The sequence below is a fragment of the Corapipo altera genome, unplaced genomic scaffold (genome assembly GCF_003945725.1).
Source record: "Corapipo altera isolate COAL_440 unplaced genomic scaffold, ASM394572v1 181b, whole genome shotgun sequence".
In the NCBI taxonomy this organism is placed as follows: domain Eukaryota; kingdom Metazoa; phylum Chordata; class Aves; order Passeriformes; family Pipridae; genus Corapipo; species Corapipo altera.
In genome coordinates this window covers 217,587-236,542 of record NW_020884963.1, presented here as the reverse complement: position 1 = coordinate 236,542, position 18,956 = coordinate 217,587, and the positions used below count along the sequence as shown (strand labels likewise).

The window sequence follows — 18,956 nt, the reverse complement described above, 5'->3', positions numbered from 1 at the left end:
CCCTGCATCTGCTCCAATGTTCCCCAGCTCAGAAAAAACGCATTAAGCAAATTCAACTTGATGAGTGTTTTGGTTCTTCAATGAATACAGGAACATTTGTATTCTCTACTCCTATATTATGCTATAAATTGTTCCCTAAGTAGGTCACCAAAACGATTTCTGAATGTTTCAAGACAAACCCTTTCTACATGAACTCACAAAACAAAACCAGAGCCTTGGCTGTCAGGGCAGTGACAGATCTCCATCAAACCCACTGCTGTCAAAAAAGTAAGGGGAGTGCTCTTTTTAACTTGGCATCTGCTATTGTGATTCAACTCTTTGCAGAGAAATATACTATTACTCCATATGGCAGCTTCCCCAATTGTAAAAGGGCAGCCAAATTCTGTGGCAATGAGAGCTTTAGCAAATTAGCAACTGAGTCTGGCACTAATGAATGCTCCACTGTCTCAATAGAAGGTGGCTGGAGGTTTCCTCCCATGTTTTCTCTTTGCTTTGTTCTAGCAGAAGATGCTACAAGAAACAAACCGCGTTCCCATTTCTTCAGAGATTTAATAACCCAAATACTTCACTTCCTTGCTGATCAAAGGAAGCAGCAACTTGAGGCTGCCTTGTTGAGAGAGTCCCTGGTGTTACGGAGGCTGATTGGGACTGTCACCTCCTAGAGACTTCCAAATTTCCTTCGGAGCAGGAGGCAGATTTTACCACAGCTGACCCAAATGCAGCGATGGAACCTCATCCTTATGACCTGGACACAGAGGGAGCCCAGTTTTTCCCGAGGCTGGAAGGGCCCTCTGTGGAAGACACACCATGTAATTCATTCACTGTCTGTGTGCTCCCCCATCGCATGACTGCGCTCGGTGTAGGACTGCTCGTTTGAGTGCCAGAGGAGCTATTTCAAGCTGTTTGCCCAAAGACTCATCAATAAGTCATAAGCCCCAGAATGGAAGTCAAAAGAAGGGAAAAAACAGTTGCTCAGGCAGAATAAATAGTAACTTCCATTGCATTCTCTTAATCTAAAAAGAGAATGAGCTGCTTTAAAATATTCCCCTTTATGGGCTGCTACGCTACAGGAACCCGACCCAGTTCCATCTCCTGGAGACTTGAAGTGAGTGAGAGGTGTTACAGTGCCAAGTTAACTGCATCTTTGGGGATACTGGGAATATCATCCTGGAGGACCCAGCTTGCCCAGAGCAGAGGCAGGAGTTGCTGAACTCTGCTCCACAGAGTGGCTGCACATGGCAGCAGAGGGGAAGAGCCTCCTTTCCAGGGAGAGCTGTCTGCCTGATGACTTCCAGCCCACTGCCCCTGAGGCACGCCAGGACTGATGGAGACAGTCTGGTCCAAAGCAGAGGGGAACATCTCCCTGGATCTGTCCTGTCTTTATCAGATTGACAGCCCAATCTGATAAAGAGCCTCCTCTGGGGAATGCTGTCCCTGCCGTGCACCAACACCCTCATTAATGAAACATCAGCTGCTTACGTCATTTCTCCTCTGCCTTTCCTGGAACACATCATTTGCCTTGGATTAAGCTATCTGGGGCAGAGATGTGCCAATGCCTTTATAAAGCACCCTGGTACTTAAGAGCACTAGAGAAATATTAATCACTCAGCAGTTGCCATCTTTCCTGCAATTCCTTTAATTGCCTCAATTCTCATTGACAGCTCTCGCTGCCTGCTCCACCACAGGCACTTTCTCTGCTCAGACCAGCTCCAGTTCATAAGTCCAACCAAACCTCACACCCAGTTTAGGGAACAGTGTTACTGGTACAAAGATTTTAATCTACACAGGTGCAAGTTTTTCAAGCTTGAGGTGCTTGAAAATTCACAAAATTCACTAAGTCTCTGTTTCAGTCCTTCTGAGAGAGATTAGAGAAAGGAACTGGACTAAGTTTTGGGCAGACTTGTGGCCCAAATCCATGTGGTATTTTGTGACTGGAGTCTTACCACATGGTGTTGGGCCAAACAAACTGGGCTGAGCACCATCTCATCTCCCCCCTGCCCAGAAAGAGACAACCCTTACCTGGAGGTTGTTCAGAGGCTCCATTTTCATGACTGGTCCCAGAGTGTTGAGGGGCAGGGAGACATCAATACTTTGGTTTGGCATCAGAGGTGTGTGAATGGCCAGTGGGGTGCTTGGGATGACCCCAAAGCTGGGCAAGAGAAAAACACAGGTGATGAGAGCAGCACTGCATTGCCCAACACTATTCCCCTTTTGCCAAGCACAACCTGGCTCACCTTTCCACTACTCCTGAGTTGCCCCTGTTGTTACTCCAGGGAAGGAACACAGCTCAAACAAGCAGACACTCGAGGTAAGACAAAGCATGGGAAACTCATTCAGGCTGGTCTTGCTGACAACACACACCATCCTGCCCAGGGACCAGCACCTGGGAACTCTCCCATTACCTGCAGGTCTGTGTGCTGAGCACCAGCCTGCCCAGCAAGGATCAGCACCTGGACTCAGTCAGGCCTCCTGGCTCTCTCTTACAGAGCTGCAGAGCACTGCAGGTAGAGTATATCACACACTTAATGGCTGTTGTTTCACTGGGAGCTATGGAAGAAGGAACTGGAGCCCACACAGATTAAATAAATAGCCAGGGAGGAACATGTGGGTTGGTAACAGCACTGTAGAACAAATGAACCAGAGCAGCCAGTCACAACTGACAGCACCTGGCTCAGCCACGTGGCTGGAGGCTCCTTCACTGGGGATGTATCCCACCAAAGCAATGCTCAGTTGACCATTCAGTCCAGAAGACACTTAATTCCACAGGCACCTCTGCTTAGGGAGGGAAATAAGCACTTCTGTACTATGTACCAACTGCTTTCCAAAAGCACATGGAAGTGCAGATGCTTTGGTGTCCACACATAAATGCCTTTCTCTTTAGCAGAATCCACATGAGCTCAGAGGTCATGGAGCACTTATAGGATGTACAAGTGTGTATTTTTACTGTATTCACTAAAAACCTGATACTGCCTCTGCACAGAGTCAGCCACACATTGGATTTTTCACTTCTTCAGAAACCAGTAAATGCCCCATTCTTGGTTCTCCTTAGTTTTTTCAGCTCTAGGGAGCTGAAATAAGAACATTCTCAGCAAGGGCTTCACCACATGATTTGCCTTCTGCAGCCATTTCACCCTGGAGGACACAAACCCTTGTATTTTCTCTAAGACTCAGAGGGAAACCAAAGTTGCAGTTTGTTACTAAGGGGCTGTGATGTTACAGAACTCTAGTATTTTAGCTTTCTTTTATTTTTTTTTAAATGCTTTGTCCCAAGACTGCAGTGAATGCAATTAGTAGCAGCAGGAGAGAGGGGGAAAAAGCAATAAAAACTTCCCAATCACAAACCTTAATATTTAAAATGAAAGAACCAGCCCTCAGCAGCTCTTTCCAATGCACCAGCCACAGTGGAAAGCAGTGACAGGAGAACAGCATTTGTAAAAGAGTAAATAATAGTAGATTGTATATGAAGCTTGTGCTGCAAGAGGAAAAACTGCTGATTTACTGTACAGTATTTAAAATTCTTACATCCTTGAAGCCATGTAGGTGTGGCTACGACATAGCTTGATGTATGGGGGAAAAATCACAAACAAAATGCCTTTTTTTCTAGGCTAATTTGCAAGAAACATTTGCATATAGCAGCTTAGCAAAACTCTCCAGAAAATATCACAGTCCAGGGAGAACATTTACTAAGACTTACTTAGCATAATGTCTTTTCTAAGTAAATCTTATTCGTCCCAAGAAATGCTAAATTTGCAAGGCTAACAGTGATTAAAGAGATGGTTTCAGTGGATTTTTAGTAGAGAACCCTTTTGCAGTGAAGTGATATTAAAAAACAGGGAGGACATTTCAGTCACAAGATACCCTTTACAGTCTTGATAAGAACTAGTCTGCCCCTTGCTCAAGATAACATAAAACCACAGGATAAGCTCTTACTGGAAAGGGTATTTGTGGGAAGACTTTGTGACTGTGTTGCCATGTCATGTCCTTTGGCCGAGATGGGTTTCTGAGAACAATCTGTATGCTCTAAACGTTCAAGTGGCTGCTCCTTCTGACAAAACTGTTCTGCTGCCAATTACAGGGAAAACATGTGCCATAGGCTCTTAACTTGCAACTTCTTCACTGACAAACAGCTTTATTAATGAGTCCTGTACTTCCAGACAGGCTGAGGGGCAGCACAGCAATTAGGTCAGGAGGCAGAGGCATTACAGGTTGATACCTGTGCAGCTCAGATCTTGCCTGTTTATGCTCTTGGTTTTCCTCAGGGCACTCACTGGCTATAAAACCACTAACCTGCCTAACAACTCATGAGGCTGCTTTAAAACTGCAGAGATTAAATGGGGCAGATGCTGTTTCAGAGCCGGGAGAGCGATGGGACCGTCTGCTGCCTGTTTCCCCTCAGATTTATCAGTCTGTATTTTCAGCCCTTTCAACACAACTGTGGTGTGATGGAGAGTTCAGGCTGTATCATCCAAGCTACTTCCACGACTGCATCACACACCTGTGTAAAAGCCCTGCCTAGATCTAGCAGCGTAGACACAACCTCCTCTCACAGGAGTCTTTTGAACACAGTGTATTGATTTTGGTTTCTTACCTGTTCTTATTGAACTGAATGGCAAAGTCAGTCATGTGCTGCAAAGCCTTATTGGTGAAGTTCATCTCCATGTAGATGTGTCCCTGCCTGTGGCTGAATGTGCCTGAGATCTCCAATCCTTTAGCCTTCACTGCAGGCAACCAAACCTTGAAGACAAGAGATGTCATTCAGCGTGAGCAGCCTGGCCTGAAGATAACAAACTAGTAGTTTTCAAAAAAACCCCCCAAAAACATCAGAAGCCCTGAGTTCAGAAATTCAGCTACATCGGCACATTAAGCCCACAAAGGCTAAAGAAACACTACAGGGAAGATGGGACATGGGGTGTTGAAAGGATTGAGCTCACCACTGAGGACTAAGCTTGCTGTTCCTAATCCATATTTGTTCACAGCACTCACATAAGAAATCAATTATACTATATAGCATTAGTGTGCACAAGAACTTGTGTCCATCACACTAATGTGAGACTTACCGAGTCTGCTGATGGACAGGCTTCTCCAAGGGCTTGTTGGGCTATTAGAAGCAGGACAATACTAAAGTTTGAACCAAATAAAATCTATTAGCTGTTCAGGTTCTGGATTCCCAAAACAACTTCGTGGGAAAAACCCAGACCTAAATTTGAGTGGTGCAAGATGAGGTAGTGCTTAGCTCAAAATGACTCTGTTCCTTTGTAGCTGGTCTTACATATGGTGTAATAATTGCAAGGGCCAAGAGCTTTGACTATGCTCTGCACACTCCATTTCATATTCCTCGATTTCACAGGATGACTTAAGTGTATCCATCCATGGACCATTTAATAAGAGTGCTAATTCTTGTTTATTCCCTTTCAGGCAGGAAAGGCTAACCCAGAGCTCCCTGTGGCTGCTCCACAGCCTGTTTCCAGAACCATGTTCTGCATCTCCCGACCCCTCCTGACTAAGCCAATGCATCTGCGGTCTGTGCCGCTCACAGAGCGTTTATCTGCATTACACTGCGGCATGTTCATCCCAATCACATGGTTTTATCTTCACTGTCACGTTGGATTCCTCCAAATAAACAAATCTGCTACGAAAGTAAGTTGTTGCACATTGTATCCTGCCCTCAGTTTCCTGAGGAAACTCGCTAAGAAGCAGGTCTGCAGGAAAGCTGCTCCGGCAAAACGGAAAGTCTCGGATCTTACATAAGCCAGTCTTGAGAGTAATCTTGTTACAGGCAAAATGAGGGAACTGCTAAAACACCAGAAGTCTGTAACTACTAATTAACATGGTCTCCAATACATTGTTATTCCACCTGGGATAAAGCCAGGGTATCCCTAATGGGATGAAGCTGAACTAAGGTGCCGAAAGCACCAGAGACTCACAAATAGAGGGGACAAGTGGGCAAGCTCAGACTCCTCGTAGCCCAGGGTAAGGCAATATACTGAGGAGGATTGTTTTTTCCTTACGTACAGACTTTGGAGCCACGTATCCTCCAGGAGCCATGCCTATGCCAGAGGAGAGCTCGAAGAGGTCGTTGAGTCCACTGCTGACCACTGCAGGGGTGGGCGAGGGGGCAAAGGTGGCTGGCACGGAGGAGGGAATGTAGGTCTGTCCCACCTGGAGGAGTCAGAAAGAACAGGCGCTGATTAACATCACACTTGAACGCTACTTATTAAATAAAGCATGAACTCGGGCCATATCCTAAATATTTTAAAGCCATTTGCAGCTTCCCCGCTGATTTATCAATAGTGCTAAATTATGCATTTGAATTCCAAAGCTCTTGGCAACTAATCCCTACACTCGGCTGTCACCTCAACCAAGCTTTCACATCATTTTTTATAGCTCCAGTTATCTATTCCCACTCTAGAGGAATCTTTCTTCTCCATCTCTCCTTCTCATAAGACAATATGCTTTTGTGGATCTACCCTACGTAAACCCAGGGAAAAGAAAAAAATGCTTCAAATCTTCCCCCAACTACGTCAGTCTTCAGGAATCTGCAAGATTTTGCATATCCAGAGATAGCAAGGGAGTCATGACCGTGTTCTGTACTCCCACCCAAAGCCAGAGCTCTGCATTCTCAGCACTGTGGTCCAAAAGGTTCATCACATGAAGCAGAACTAGTTGTCTCTGTCTGCCAGAGGACAACCTTCCTGCAAGAAGGGCAATCCTTCCCTCTCAGGACTTAAATGAGGGCACCAAACCAGGAATATTAACCTTCAGGTGCCCAGCTCTAGATGGGACAGTCACACTCAAGTTTGACTTCCAAGTTCTTTACTGCGAGCAGGAAGAATTATGTGCTTCTCCAGTCAGCAGCCCAGAAACAGGCAGAATTGCTAAGACAGAACTGCTTGGTGGGTTTTTGTTGGCCCAGGAAGGCAAAGACCTGGCTTTGTAGGTATAATCACTACAGGGAAGTATCTCCCATGCCCTGGTGTGGATGGACTGTCTGGGGGCTACAGGTGTAGTGCACCACCAGCTCTCCTCTGCCCTCATGCTGAAGCCAGAAAGGAGTGTCAGATTCACAGGGAAGGAAGGAGAGAATGACTGCAGCCATAACAAGGGTCTCTGAAAAGCCCTCCCTCCAGAACCAGGTGTGCTTTCCTCACTGAATTACTGGGTACACAGTCCTGGGCAGAGGGACTGCAGCTTTCTAGTAGAGGACACTACTTTGGCTACTCCTGCCCACTGCATCTCCAAGTCATCTTGCACTCATTTCCCATGCTTTCTTGGAAAAAGCTGGTATGTGTTTGAAGCCAAGGGTGCTTTGGAAGCAGGCTGAAACTCTCCCATGTCCTGGCAAGTGCTGTAGGCACCAGGACACTCACAAAGCACAGGCACAGTGGAGGTGGCAGCACTGACCACAGGCAGTAGGAGAGCTCAGAGCACCTGATTCCTGATGTCCAGGCAAAAAAACTTCTGTGGGTTTTGGGAGAAGAAAAGCACTGAGTTCAGGCAAGCCTGTGGTGACAGTGGGTTAGGGTTACAACAGACCAGGCTTTGTGAGTAGAGATAAGCATCCTTGGCCTTCCAGCTGCCAAAGCAGTTGCACAAGGATGAGGTACCACCAGGGTTAACGCTGCTGCTCCAACTAAAAGCTCTGAGAAAGAAGAGCTAAGCAGATAGAGTGAACAGCTCTGGCCCTGGCTGCTCTTTGGAAAGCCCAGGTGACAGCTGGACTCAAAGCATCATAGGTGGGGACCTGTGTGTTTCAGATTTCAGTTGCATTTGCCCATTTTCCAACATCTTCAGGCATTTAAAGCATCTTCCAGCACGTTAACGGGCGAGGTTACATTTAAAAAACCCTGAGCTCTGAGCAGCTCTTTTAAACTGGGGAAAAAAATGGAATGGCACTTACTGCCGGGCTTCCTCCAATGCCCCCGCCAAGGTCACTGCCAAGCTGAAAGAGAGAAGGAGAGAGAGGAGAGAAAGACCGAGATCATTTAAGCCAAGTGTCAGATGGCCGGAGCGGAGTCGCCCGCGCTGCTCTGAGCACGGCTCGCTCGCCACACAGGACAGACAGAAATGCAGTGCTGGGAAAGCACAGGGAACAGAGGGGCTTTTTGCTGTTGTGTGAGCAGAGCTACTTGGAGAAGCACCCCACGCTGCGGACAGGAGTGTTCTGCAGGTTAATAAGAGCAAAAATCCATCCCCTCCTCGCGCCCGTCGTCCGCGCCAGAAGCTCGGCGCTAGTTCTTCACGTTTCATGCATCAGTGCTTTCCCTCCAGCCCACCTCGCTGCCTGCCAGCAGGCCCCAGCAGCTCCACAAAACCCAGTGGGGTAACTGTGAAACGGCATAAAAATAAAACTGACAGGAAGCTGACTTCCTGAAAGCTTTAGTTTTCTAGGGAACAGCTAGGAACTACGGGCAAACACAAAGCATCTTGGCTGTGTTCCTCTGACATGCGGCTCTTTTCAATAACAGGGAAAAAAGAGAACGGGGTATGTGCTGGCTATTGCAACAGCTCAGATAGCTGGGCTTTGTCTTCCCTTTGAAAGTGCAACCCTCCCACAGACAGAGGAAAAACAGTTTCATGATCTAATGGGCACTCCAACAGTAAAGAGACCTCTCGGTGCAGCAGGTTATTTCAATAACAGTCTCTGCCAAGCTACACAGCTACAGTCTGAAGTGATGAAACAGTGACTGTGTACACCTGCACAACCCTCCATAAACACTAAATCCTCTCTGGGATCCTTCTGCCAAACCCTCCTGCAGCCCACCTAGAAGCTCTTCTATCATGAACTCCCTTCACAAAAGCATCCATATCACTTTCTCAGTGACAAAGTCCATTTTTCAAACATCATTCTACACGCTCGAGAGATTTCAGTGATCAGGACAGGCTCCAAAGCTGGCTACAAGCGCTGTTTGTGAGTACAACATCACTCCTGTGAATATTTAAAAAGCACTCAACAGATGACTGATAGCCAGGAGGGAACAACCACACATCTGCAGTGGTTATTCACTGCAGAGACATCTCCGGGCTTATCTGTGTCCCAGGCTTTTCTTCTGAAGACCACGATAATTTTTTGCCTAGTACAGGGGTTTTTTTGGGTCACATTCAGACAAGGAACATGACCTGACAATAAGCACAGAGGATGATGTAAGTGCAGGGGTGAGGTAGGAGCCAGTCCCATTAGGAAAACTGGACTGTCAGACCAGATCATCATAGCTCACCTTGAGATGGTTTTCCTCTTCCATTTGATTAGGGTTTGGGGAGTTAGTTTGCTTTTATAAAAAGCATGTGACAAACTGGGTCAACAAAGGCTCTTAGATATGTTGTTCAAATAAACGCTGATGTGTCAGAATACTGAATAAATGCACCATATAGCTAAAGCAGAAGCTGCCAGGAGTGTCTATGCTTAGAGCCAAAAAGGCTCCAACCTTTTCCCTCTGCACAAAAAACCTGGAAATTAACTTTGCTCTGCTCCCCACCAGCCTGTTCCCTGGGAGATCTCACAGCAAAGGTATTTTATGCTGGTCGAGAGATACCATAAAGCTTCACACCTCTCTCCATCAGAGCACAGATAAAAAGGATAAAATTGCCCTGAGAACAGCAGCAAAGTCGTAAGACAGTGACTTACCAGATGATAACCAGCCTCCATAAAACATGTAAAATTTGACAAATCCCTGTGCTACCCTGGATCCCTCTTCAATCCCCTGGCACCTCTCCTTCCCCAGTCCCCACAGGAGCCAGCTGATGCAACATCAGCCACCATAAGTAGGTGTTAGAGAAGTACAAATGACACAGAATTTGCTTTTTGTTAAGAAGCCTTAAGAGCTTTTTTTATTTCCTGTGTGGGACTCAGTTTATCCCTACTTGAGGTCATGGCATAAGTTAACAGCAGGTTCCTCATCTTTTGCAACAGCCACCTCTTCATACAGCAACCCAGGCTCTTGCTGTCCAGTTTTCCTTAGCTTACTTAAGAGATAATAGATAAAAGTGAGTGATTCTGAAGTCAAAAGAAGGATCAGTCAGAGACCAAAGGAAGCCAGTCAGAGGATGGAAATCCAATTAATATTGAGCTTATAAAACAAGGCTTATTACACTGTCAAGTCTCCCCCACTGAAACAGTCTGGCAGAGCCGAGTTTTGTTCTATTGACTGCTAAGCCAAGCCATGATTTAGATTAATATATCAGATCATTTACATCTTGTTACTGGCTCACTGAGGAGTAATAAATGCAACTATTACACCTCATCCCTATTCATAGTCTTGCATGCAGATGAACTTCATGCTTTACACTGACAGGCAGCGAAGTCTGGGGGAAGAGAAAGAATCCAGTTCATTTCCAGATATTATTGTATGCATGGAGGACTTCTGGTACTGTTGTCTGAAGCAGGAGAAAGACTGGTTTATCAAGCAGCAAGCATTTTACAAAGGTTATTATGGAAATGACTGAATAATTCTGCATAATTAAGCCAGATGTTAACCATTCTACCATTTCCTATTATACTCATCATGAGAAGCTGCAGGGTAGGAACCCAACCTCGAAGCAGCTCATACACTGGTATCTGCAGGCACTCACTGTGAGAGAGAGTAGAAATGACATATTGGGGTTCCTCAAGCTATCTACAGGTCTTCCATTTTCCCTAAATGTCAGGCCTTGGGGAAAAAGTAGAATTGCTTGAGTGGAGACTCCAGCTCTCATTCCCTACAAGGAGTAGAAAAAAAACCCCTCACTGGTTCAGAGGATTTACCACGAGCCCCTTTACATTTCCAGATTGCATCCGACATCTCTGCTTTGTGGGAGAAAAGGTCTCTTTCCAATGGCAGGAAGTTCTGACCTCCTGAAGCCCCTCTTTGCTGGTCAGAGGGCTCTGCACAGCACAGCCTGTGCCTCTCCTGGCTCCCGTCCTCGGGCCCAGCACTGCAGATGTGCTACGGAGCCGCAGAGCGAGCGCCGAGGAGCTGCCAGCTCCTCCAGGTCCCTGCAGGCAGAGCTGGCTCTACCTAACAGTGAAAAGAGAAGTGACAGCACATCTACTGCAACACAAGTTAATAAAGAACTAATCAGTTCCCCATCAGATCCGGGGTGCACTGCCCGTTGCAGCAGCACACAAGTACCTCTCTCCATTTTTCTTGCCTGTCACCCTCCCATGGCACCAGTTCTTTCCCCACTGAGGAACCACAGGACTGGTTTACTCCATCCTCCTGTGAGATGCCCAAGACCTAACTTTATTCCAAACTCAGAATGATGGAAGAGACGGTGAGAGCGAAGTGTGTGAGTAAGAGGGAAGGAGGAAGACAGAGGGAACAGGAACCAATTACCCACGGAGTGTCCTCTCCCATCTGGAGTGACAGGCAGAGTGCAGAAGGAAAGAAGCAGATATTATTCAGGCGTGAAGTGCTGCTGAAGCAATTCCCCAGGGCTGGCAGCTCTAGTTAACCATTTCCATTCATCTTATGGGTGGACAGACATTGCCAGAAGGACAACCTGGACCTGCCTTACAGGAGATCAGGTAAGAGCCCCACGGAGGAGAGGACCATGAGAATACAGCTGTCAGCCCCACTCAGGCTGAAATGCTCACTAGTGGACAAGGGCTGGCATTTGACAATCCAGGGGAACTCACAGCACTGCAAAGCCCTGATCCTGAGCCTAAAGTTGGCAGGCTTGCCTCTTGCTGAAGAGAGAAAAGCCTCTACCCAGGAAGAAGAGCTGCCACCTCCAGGAGATGACCAGGGGATGAACAGGGAGTCTTGGCCCCCAGAAGCACCAAGCTGTTCAAACAGGAGTTCTCTTCACCCTCTCCAAACCCATTGTGCCACAACAGCACCAAAGCAGCCACATGGGTTTAAAGAAGAGGCTGGGCTCAAGCCTGTATCAATAAAAGCAGTACCAGCACCTCTTCCCAAAGTGCAGCAGTGCCTTTACTTGGTGTGAGTTGGCTTGGACAGCGCTGCAGCTGCTCTGCAGTGGGAGAGCCTTTGCCCTGTAATTCCAGCTCCGTGGAAGCAGTTATGCTGACTTATGAAGTGCAGCAGTGCTGGAGTTACTGCATTTAGGAGGGTTTATTTGCATCTTAACAGCAGCTTGTAATGAAGTGACTCTGCTGAAGTGTTCATGTGATCCAGAGGGGTTACAATCACTTCTGCAAAATGACGTGAGGCTTTTGGAGCACCAAAAAATAACAGGGAAGGTGGAGTCAGGGACAGAAGCTGCAACAACCACTGCCCAGCAACTGCTTTGCCTTGTGTCCACAGCATAGCCAGGGCTTTCAGGCCAGCTGTGCATTTCATGAACTATAGTTCGTGGGTTAACATGGGACAATTGCTGCCTCCTCCCTCCCTCATACCCCAAACCAAGAGTCAAGCACCACAGCTCAAGGAGCTGGATAAGAGCCAGCACTCAGTAACACAGCAGCAACACAAGGCATTTATTTAAGAGGAATCAGGAGCTGGGGCTGACTGAGATGCCACTGAGCCGGGCTAATCCTGTTAGAGACACCTGAGCAGCAGGACAGACCAGGCTGCATCTCCTGGTGGGCTGCAGGGATCTCGTTGCAGACACTGCTGTGGCTCACACAGAAGCATTTTCAGTGCCTGTTTGCTGCCTATTTTATGTGTCTGTTTTCACACCACCAAGCTAGGCTTGCAGGGCAGAAGGGCTGCTCTCCAAAGCAGGGACAGCTGTGTCAAAGGTGCTGGGGAACAAGTCCTGCTGCCAATACCAGGATCACCGTTTCACTGCACTTACCGCTAATGCTCTACACCCGGCTGAACGACTTCCATCAGCAAACAAAACTGAGTACTAACCATTTTCAGTTTCCAAAGTGCAAAAAAGCAGCTCACAAAGCTCTAGAAGTCCTATGACTGCTACAACAACAGCCTTCAATCAGACATGAATGAGTGACCCACCAAAAGAGCTCCTTTTCCATATCAGCCCAGCTCCAGCAATGGACACGTGTCCTTTGTCAGAAATCTTAACAGATGCCCTTTGAAGCTCATCAAACCAGAACAGCCCAGATGAAAGGAGTCACTCAGCTCCTTATCAGAGGCTGGAGCAGCACTCTGGGAGAGCATCACATCCCCTGCATAAATGGATGCTGGGGCTGACCTAGCACTGACACTCTCACTCTGTAGTTCCAGGAAAAAGTAAGGGAAGTAACTTTCCTAAGATTATACACAGCAAGTCACTTGCAGAGCCAGGAGAGGAATCTGGCTCCCAGGTTGCTTTTGGGCTTCCACAATTACTCTGACTATATGAAACACCAGCAGAAGGGTTTCTTTATAAAACATTGGTGAGTCCCTAATCAACCTCAACAAACCAGAATGTTGTCCCCTGAGGCCAGACTTCCAACTCTCCACTTGAAAGCAGCCAGACAGGGAGGGAGTGACACCAGTAGCCCCTTTTGGACAAGGCAGGCACTCAGGGTTGCTGAAGCAGGGGTTTCTTCCCAGGCTGCCAGGTGCCTGGAGCTCAGGACACTCTGGTGGAGAGGGTGAGCTGCTGCACCCTCCATTCCACTGCAGAGCCAAACACAGGGGTGGGACACAGCCCTGAAGTGTAGGGAAGGGAACCTTGGGGTCAGACCCCCCTATATCCAACCTGATTACACAGAGGGGCAGAGCTCCACCTGGAACAGCCCAAACCAGTCCAGGTATTAGAGAAAACTGCAGATAACCAGTGTTTATCAAACAGCTTTTCAACTAAGGACATAAATCAATCTGACCAGCTGCCAGTCTTGAATCAATAATATTCTTGTAGATGAGTGGTTTGAGCATTAAATAAAACCCTTACATAACAGGCTATCCAAGCCTGCCTATTCCCACAGATTTACTGCTCTGCCCCTGGGTTTCAAGCCAGCCTCCCTGGCTCCTGGCCATGGTGCCCTGCTCCCATTAAATGCACGGGCTCACAGGGAGCTGCAGGATGTGCTGGGCAGCACAGAGCTTTCCCTCCTATGCTCAGTGGATTTTCGGAGCAAATGAACACACAAAAAAAGGTTTAAAGGCAAAATGACCCCAGCTCAAGTCAGCACAGACAGACACCCTGCAAAGCACCACATCAACAGTAAACAGGAGCTGGGAGGGTGCCTGTAACCTGCATGAAGTTCAGCCACTTCAGAGCTGCCTTTGAGGGGATAAGGCATCAAACTGCAGAAAGCTCTGCATCCAGCAATCTGCTGTCCCAGGAAGTTTTGTTTCTCCCACGTGAGTGGCTGGTATGACTGCTTTACACTGCTGAGCTGGAGATCTCAAATAGTTCTGTAAAAGTGGGCTTAGTCACCATTTTATGGAAAACTGAGCAGAGATGTGCCCACGGTGGCAAATAGGGGCACAATCCAGACTGGCTTTCTTCATTAGAAAACAGCTCTCCATAGGTCCTACAGCAAGTCTGCTTTAGTTATAGGTAAACCATATCTTGTTTTTGTACTAATAGCCCTTTTTCTCTCTTTTTTTTTTTTTTTTGTAATTGTTAACACATGCTCAGCATCTGTGCATGCATGTTACATTTAATACCAATTACAGAACTCACTATGGAGATAAAATAAGATTTACTCAATAAATAAATTAACCTCTCCAGCAGCTGGAGTCTCACTAGTCATGGGGATAAATACCTAGCAATGCTGAGGAAAATTCAAATGAACAATATAAATTTGGTGTTTATTCAGTTTTATACCACGTAGTCTCATTTAACTGCCTGGAAGAAAAAATAACCCCCTCCAGTTTAAGAAGCTGAAATGCAGAATGACATTTGCCATGGAAGTTAAAGCTGCTGCTGGTCAGACACCCCCTCTAAAGAAAAGGGGATAGAAGAGGGGATGGCAATGCACAAATGTGGCTTAATATTATCCTAAGACTCAAATCCCAAACCTCTTGGCGAGTCATGCAGCCCAGAGACACTGCCCAGCAATTTGGCTAATACCAGGTTAGGGTTAAACCAGCTTGATGCTTGTTAAACTCTTGCCCACAACAATGAACAAAGATAGAGATCATATTCACTCACTAATTAGGCTTATTATCATAGACTCATTTAGGTTGGAAAAGATCTCTACACTGTTACCCCATCACTGCCAAGGCCACCACTAAATCAAGTGCCACATCTGTTAAATCCCTCCAGGGGTGGTGACTCCACCGCTGCCCTGGGCAGCTGTGCCAGGGCTGAACAGCCCTTTCAGTGAAGACATTTTTCCTAATATGCAATTTAAACCTCCCCTGGCACATCTTGAGGCTGTCTCCTGTTATGTGGGAGACATAACCTGTCACCTGTTATGTGGGAGAAGAGACCAACTCCCACCTACACCCTCCTGTCAGAGAGTTGTAGAGAGTGAGAAGGTCCCCCTGAGACTCCTCTTCTCCAGGCTGAACTCACCCAGCTCCCTCAGCTGCTCCTCATCAGACAAACCCTTTCCTCCACTCTGTTGCCTTCTCTGGACATGCTCCAGCCCCTCAATGTCTTTCTTGTTGTGAGGGGTCCAAAACTAACCCCATGATTTGAGGTGTGGCCTCATCAGTGCCCAGTGCAGGGGGACGGTCACTGCCCTGGCCCTGCCTGGCCACACTATTGCTGATACAGGCCAGGTGCCACTGGCCTTCTTGGCCACCTGGCTCATGTTCAGCCACTGTCACCAGCACCCCCAGATCCTTTTCCACTGGGCACTTTTCCAGCCACTCTGGCCCACACCTGGAGCATTCCATGGGGCTGCTCCAAGTGCAGGACCCGGTATTTGGCCTTGTTGAACCTCACACCCCTGGGTCTCAGCCTATAGATCCAGCCTGTCCAGATCCCTCTGCAGAGCCTTCCTCTCCTCAGGCAGACCAACACTCCTGCCCAACTTGGTGTCATCTGCAACATCTGCACGAGGGAAGGAAAAGGCAGAGCTTTGATTCATTTGATGCAACAGCACTTCAACAGAAATCACCCAACATCAAAAACCCCTCCATCATTCAGACATTTGGTTTAGTGCTCACCCCATCAGTAATTCAGCTGAGACAGTGCTGGGCTGTGCAGCCCGAGGCACAGCTACTCCCCATCCAGACATGATCATTTTGTCAGATCATACTCCACAGCTCCACGGATTTACTTAAGGCTTGAGGAAAATATTAAGTAAAAGCCTAGGACCATATCAACTAACAGCTCTACTGTCAAAGCAGGTCACTAAATTAAGCCCATTAATGCCACCTGCGAGACAGCTCTTCTCCCCAAACCAAGTTTTAATTTTACTGTGTCCATTTATTTGTCTGACACTAATGAGAAACAAAGGGTTACTATAAGAGGCCTGGAAAGCAGCACAGACTGAGGAATTTAAGTGCTAACCATTCTCTGCCACCACAGACAGCACCGTCTCCTGCAAAGCCTTTACACAATTACCAATTCCAGGTTCTTAGTGGGATGTCTTGCAATGCAGGGAAAGGCTGCACAGGGCTCTGGGCTCACTGTCTGCTTTCCCAGCATCTCCAGCCTGACCATTTCCCTGATCCCCTCTGAGATACTCCCCCAGCATAAGAGCAGCCACCCCAGTGACCAAACAAACCACTGGTCAGCACAGAGGCTAAAGCACATCTGACCTCTGTGAATGCCAGTGCCATTAAGGGTTAGATTGTTTCCAGTTCATTAGCTCCTGGAGAGCTGGAAATGAGTTCAATGTCTGCTTTAATAAGATTATGGCAGCTTAAAAATATAGATATTTGACAAATAAGGATCTGTTGCATTGGGGTTCATCCAGCTGCCTCCTACCTCTGTTATTCAGAGCTTGACTCAGAACTGAAACCACCTAAACCAGGCAGAGAACTACAAGCCAAACCTCAAGCAAGACAAATCCACTGCAGGTCTGAAAAAACACCCAGCTGTGTTCCCTGGGGCAGTCTTACCCAGGTTACACAGTGCAAATATACCCAGGAGTGCTTCTTCCCCTGCAGGGAAGTCACCAGGGAGTTGGGGGCCTGTGTGCTGTGCTCCCCTCCATGGGAACAGCTCCCAGGCTCATTATTACATTCACCACCTCTTAATACCTGGCTATAAGACCACAGCACTGACCTCTCCACTGCTGCTGTCTCCTTGCCAAGTGATTTTCTCATTGCAGCTCATGCCCAGTTCACTCCCCAGAGCACAAAAAGGTGTGATCACTCCCACTGGAGCCTGACCCTGGTAGTACCAGGGCAGGCACCTCATGAGCTGCTGTGGCATGGTGAGGACTACACAGAGTGCCCTCTTGACCTCACTGCAATTAAAATGTCACCCATATTAAGCCATGACATATAAAAATGAGATGACACAGGGTTACAGCCCGAGAGCTTTGCACCGAAATTCAGGAAGGCTGGGAAGTGGGTGGAGTAAAATGCCTTCTTGAAAGGCAGCCTGAATCAAATACAAAGCAGCGAAACACTTTACATGCTTAAAACAACTTTTTGGTTTTCTTTTACACAGAAAAAGCACAGAACAAATATATCCACTGACCACGGGGATTCTACAGCATGCAGCAACATCCATTTTATAGCAGGAAAAACCTGCTGGGAGTTGGTACAATAGCACTGGTTAAATCCTTTTGGAGTTTCAGGACTCAGCACTGGGAGCTCAGTGATCCAAGCATTAAAAGCACAGATAATCAAGGCTTTGCAGAGATAAGCACAGCTCCAATTATTTCACACCAGCTAACGAGGATGCTGCTTACCAAGCTGTCCAGCCCTCCTCCCAGGAGGTCCACAGCACCCATCTGCATGGAGGACACTTGGGGAACATTCACGGGGGGCCCCAGGTCCAGGTTGAGGAGGTCTCCCAGGAGGTCTCCCTGGGATGGAATGACCTGTGGCTGCTCCAGGTTCGTGGTGGCCGTCGTGCCCACGGGGCTGTCGCCAGCGTCGGTGCTGCAGGAGGTGGGACAAGAAGCAGAGGAGAGAGACATCAGTCACCTGTGGTCTCCAGCTTCGGATTCTCAGCATGGGGAAACACAGCAAGACAAGCAGAAGCCAGTCCAGAGGTTATCCCAGCAGTGCTCTGCCCCCTGATACAGCTGGCAATGTGTTATGGTACGTGGTTCTTCACCACATGCTTTGAGCACCAAGACTTCCCAAGCATTGTGCATGGTCTTCAGTCCAGCAAAGGGAATCTTCCAAGGTGTGGAATCTGCCCACCTTTAGAATCACAGACCCATCCAAAACAGTGAGCCATGAGTATTACATGGACTACAGCACTGAAAATAAGTATTTCCCAGCTCAGAATAAACCTATAGAGATGATTTTCGGCCCACTGGGCCTGAGAGCCACATATAAACATGGGGAAAAGAAATAATTCAGATTTCCTCAGAGAATGTTATCAACCTAACATTGAAAAAACCCTTGAGCCCTCACTCTAACCAGTGCAAACTCCACCACTCCCCATATATCTCGATTAATCACCTTCTACTGACCAGCAACAAGCTCCACAACTCTTTCCTAATTGAAAACCTCCATCTAAAATTGATTCCTCTCTTCTATCAAGAATTTCCTTTCCTCTGAGTTAGCAGGCATGTTAATTGCTAGTCTAGAAATGCTCATTATACAGCTTCCAAAATTTCTCATCATATGCAGTCTGGCTACCGTTTACATTCACTTGTCACTGGATTTTATAACAAGAAAGGAGGGGGGGGGGAAGTAACTGACTGTAGCTCCTGAAGATCTCACTACAGTGTATTTATTCTTTAAATTCAGAGATGCTCATTTTAGATAATTGAAATCCCTTCTGTACCCTGTTGCCAGCAGTAAGTGATAAAATGATTTCCAGCTCATGTTCTTGCAGCTGCAGCCAACAGGTAACTGCCCACAAATGCTGTGGGAATTAGTGTCCTGACAAGGTGTTTAACACTGGGGCTCTTCTGTAAGGATTAGCAGCTCCTCATTCCGAGTAGCCAGAATTCCCTCATCCTTATTCAGCTGCTGAGGGGAAAGACTCAGTGACAGAGTCTAAGCTGCTCCCAACTTCAGTGCCAAGAGGAAAAG

The 18,956-nt window shown here is 47.2% G+C and overlaps 1 protein-coding gene across 5 annotated transcripts in view; it reads right to left on the bottom strand.

The window, feature by feature from the left end:
• AP2B1 (adaptor related protein complex 2 subunit beta 1) overlaps nt 1–18,956 on the bottom strand; it is a 78,609-nt gene that overhangs the window by 18,744 nt on the left and 40,909 nt on the right. For 4 of the 5 annotated variants that reach the window (XM_027664433.1, XM_027664432.1, XM_027664434.1 and 1 more), the window contains 5 exons: nt 17,654–17,846; nt 7,898–7,939; nt 6,013–6,159; nt 4,589–4,734; nt 2,020–2,149 (listed from right to left, as the gene is read on the bottom strand). In XM_027664433.1, the coding sequence (XP_027520234.1) occupies nt 2,020–2,149; nt 4,589–4,734; nt 6,013–6,159; nt 7,898–7,939; nt 17,654–17,846 (658 nt within the window). The remainder of the gene's footprint in view (nt 1–2,019; nt 2,150–4,588; nt 4,735–6,012; nt 6,160–7,897; nt 7,940–17,653; nt 17,847–18,956) is intronic. The other variant, XM_027664435.1, reaches the window with a different exon arrangement.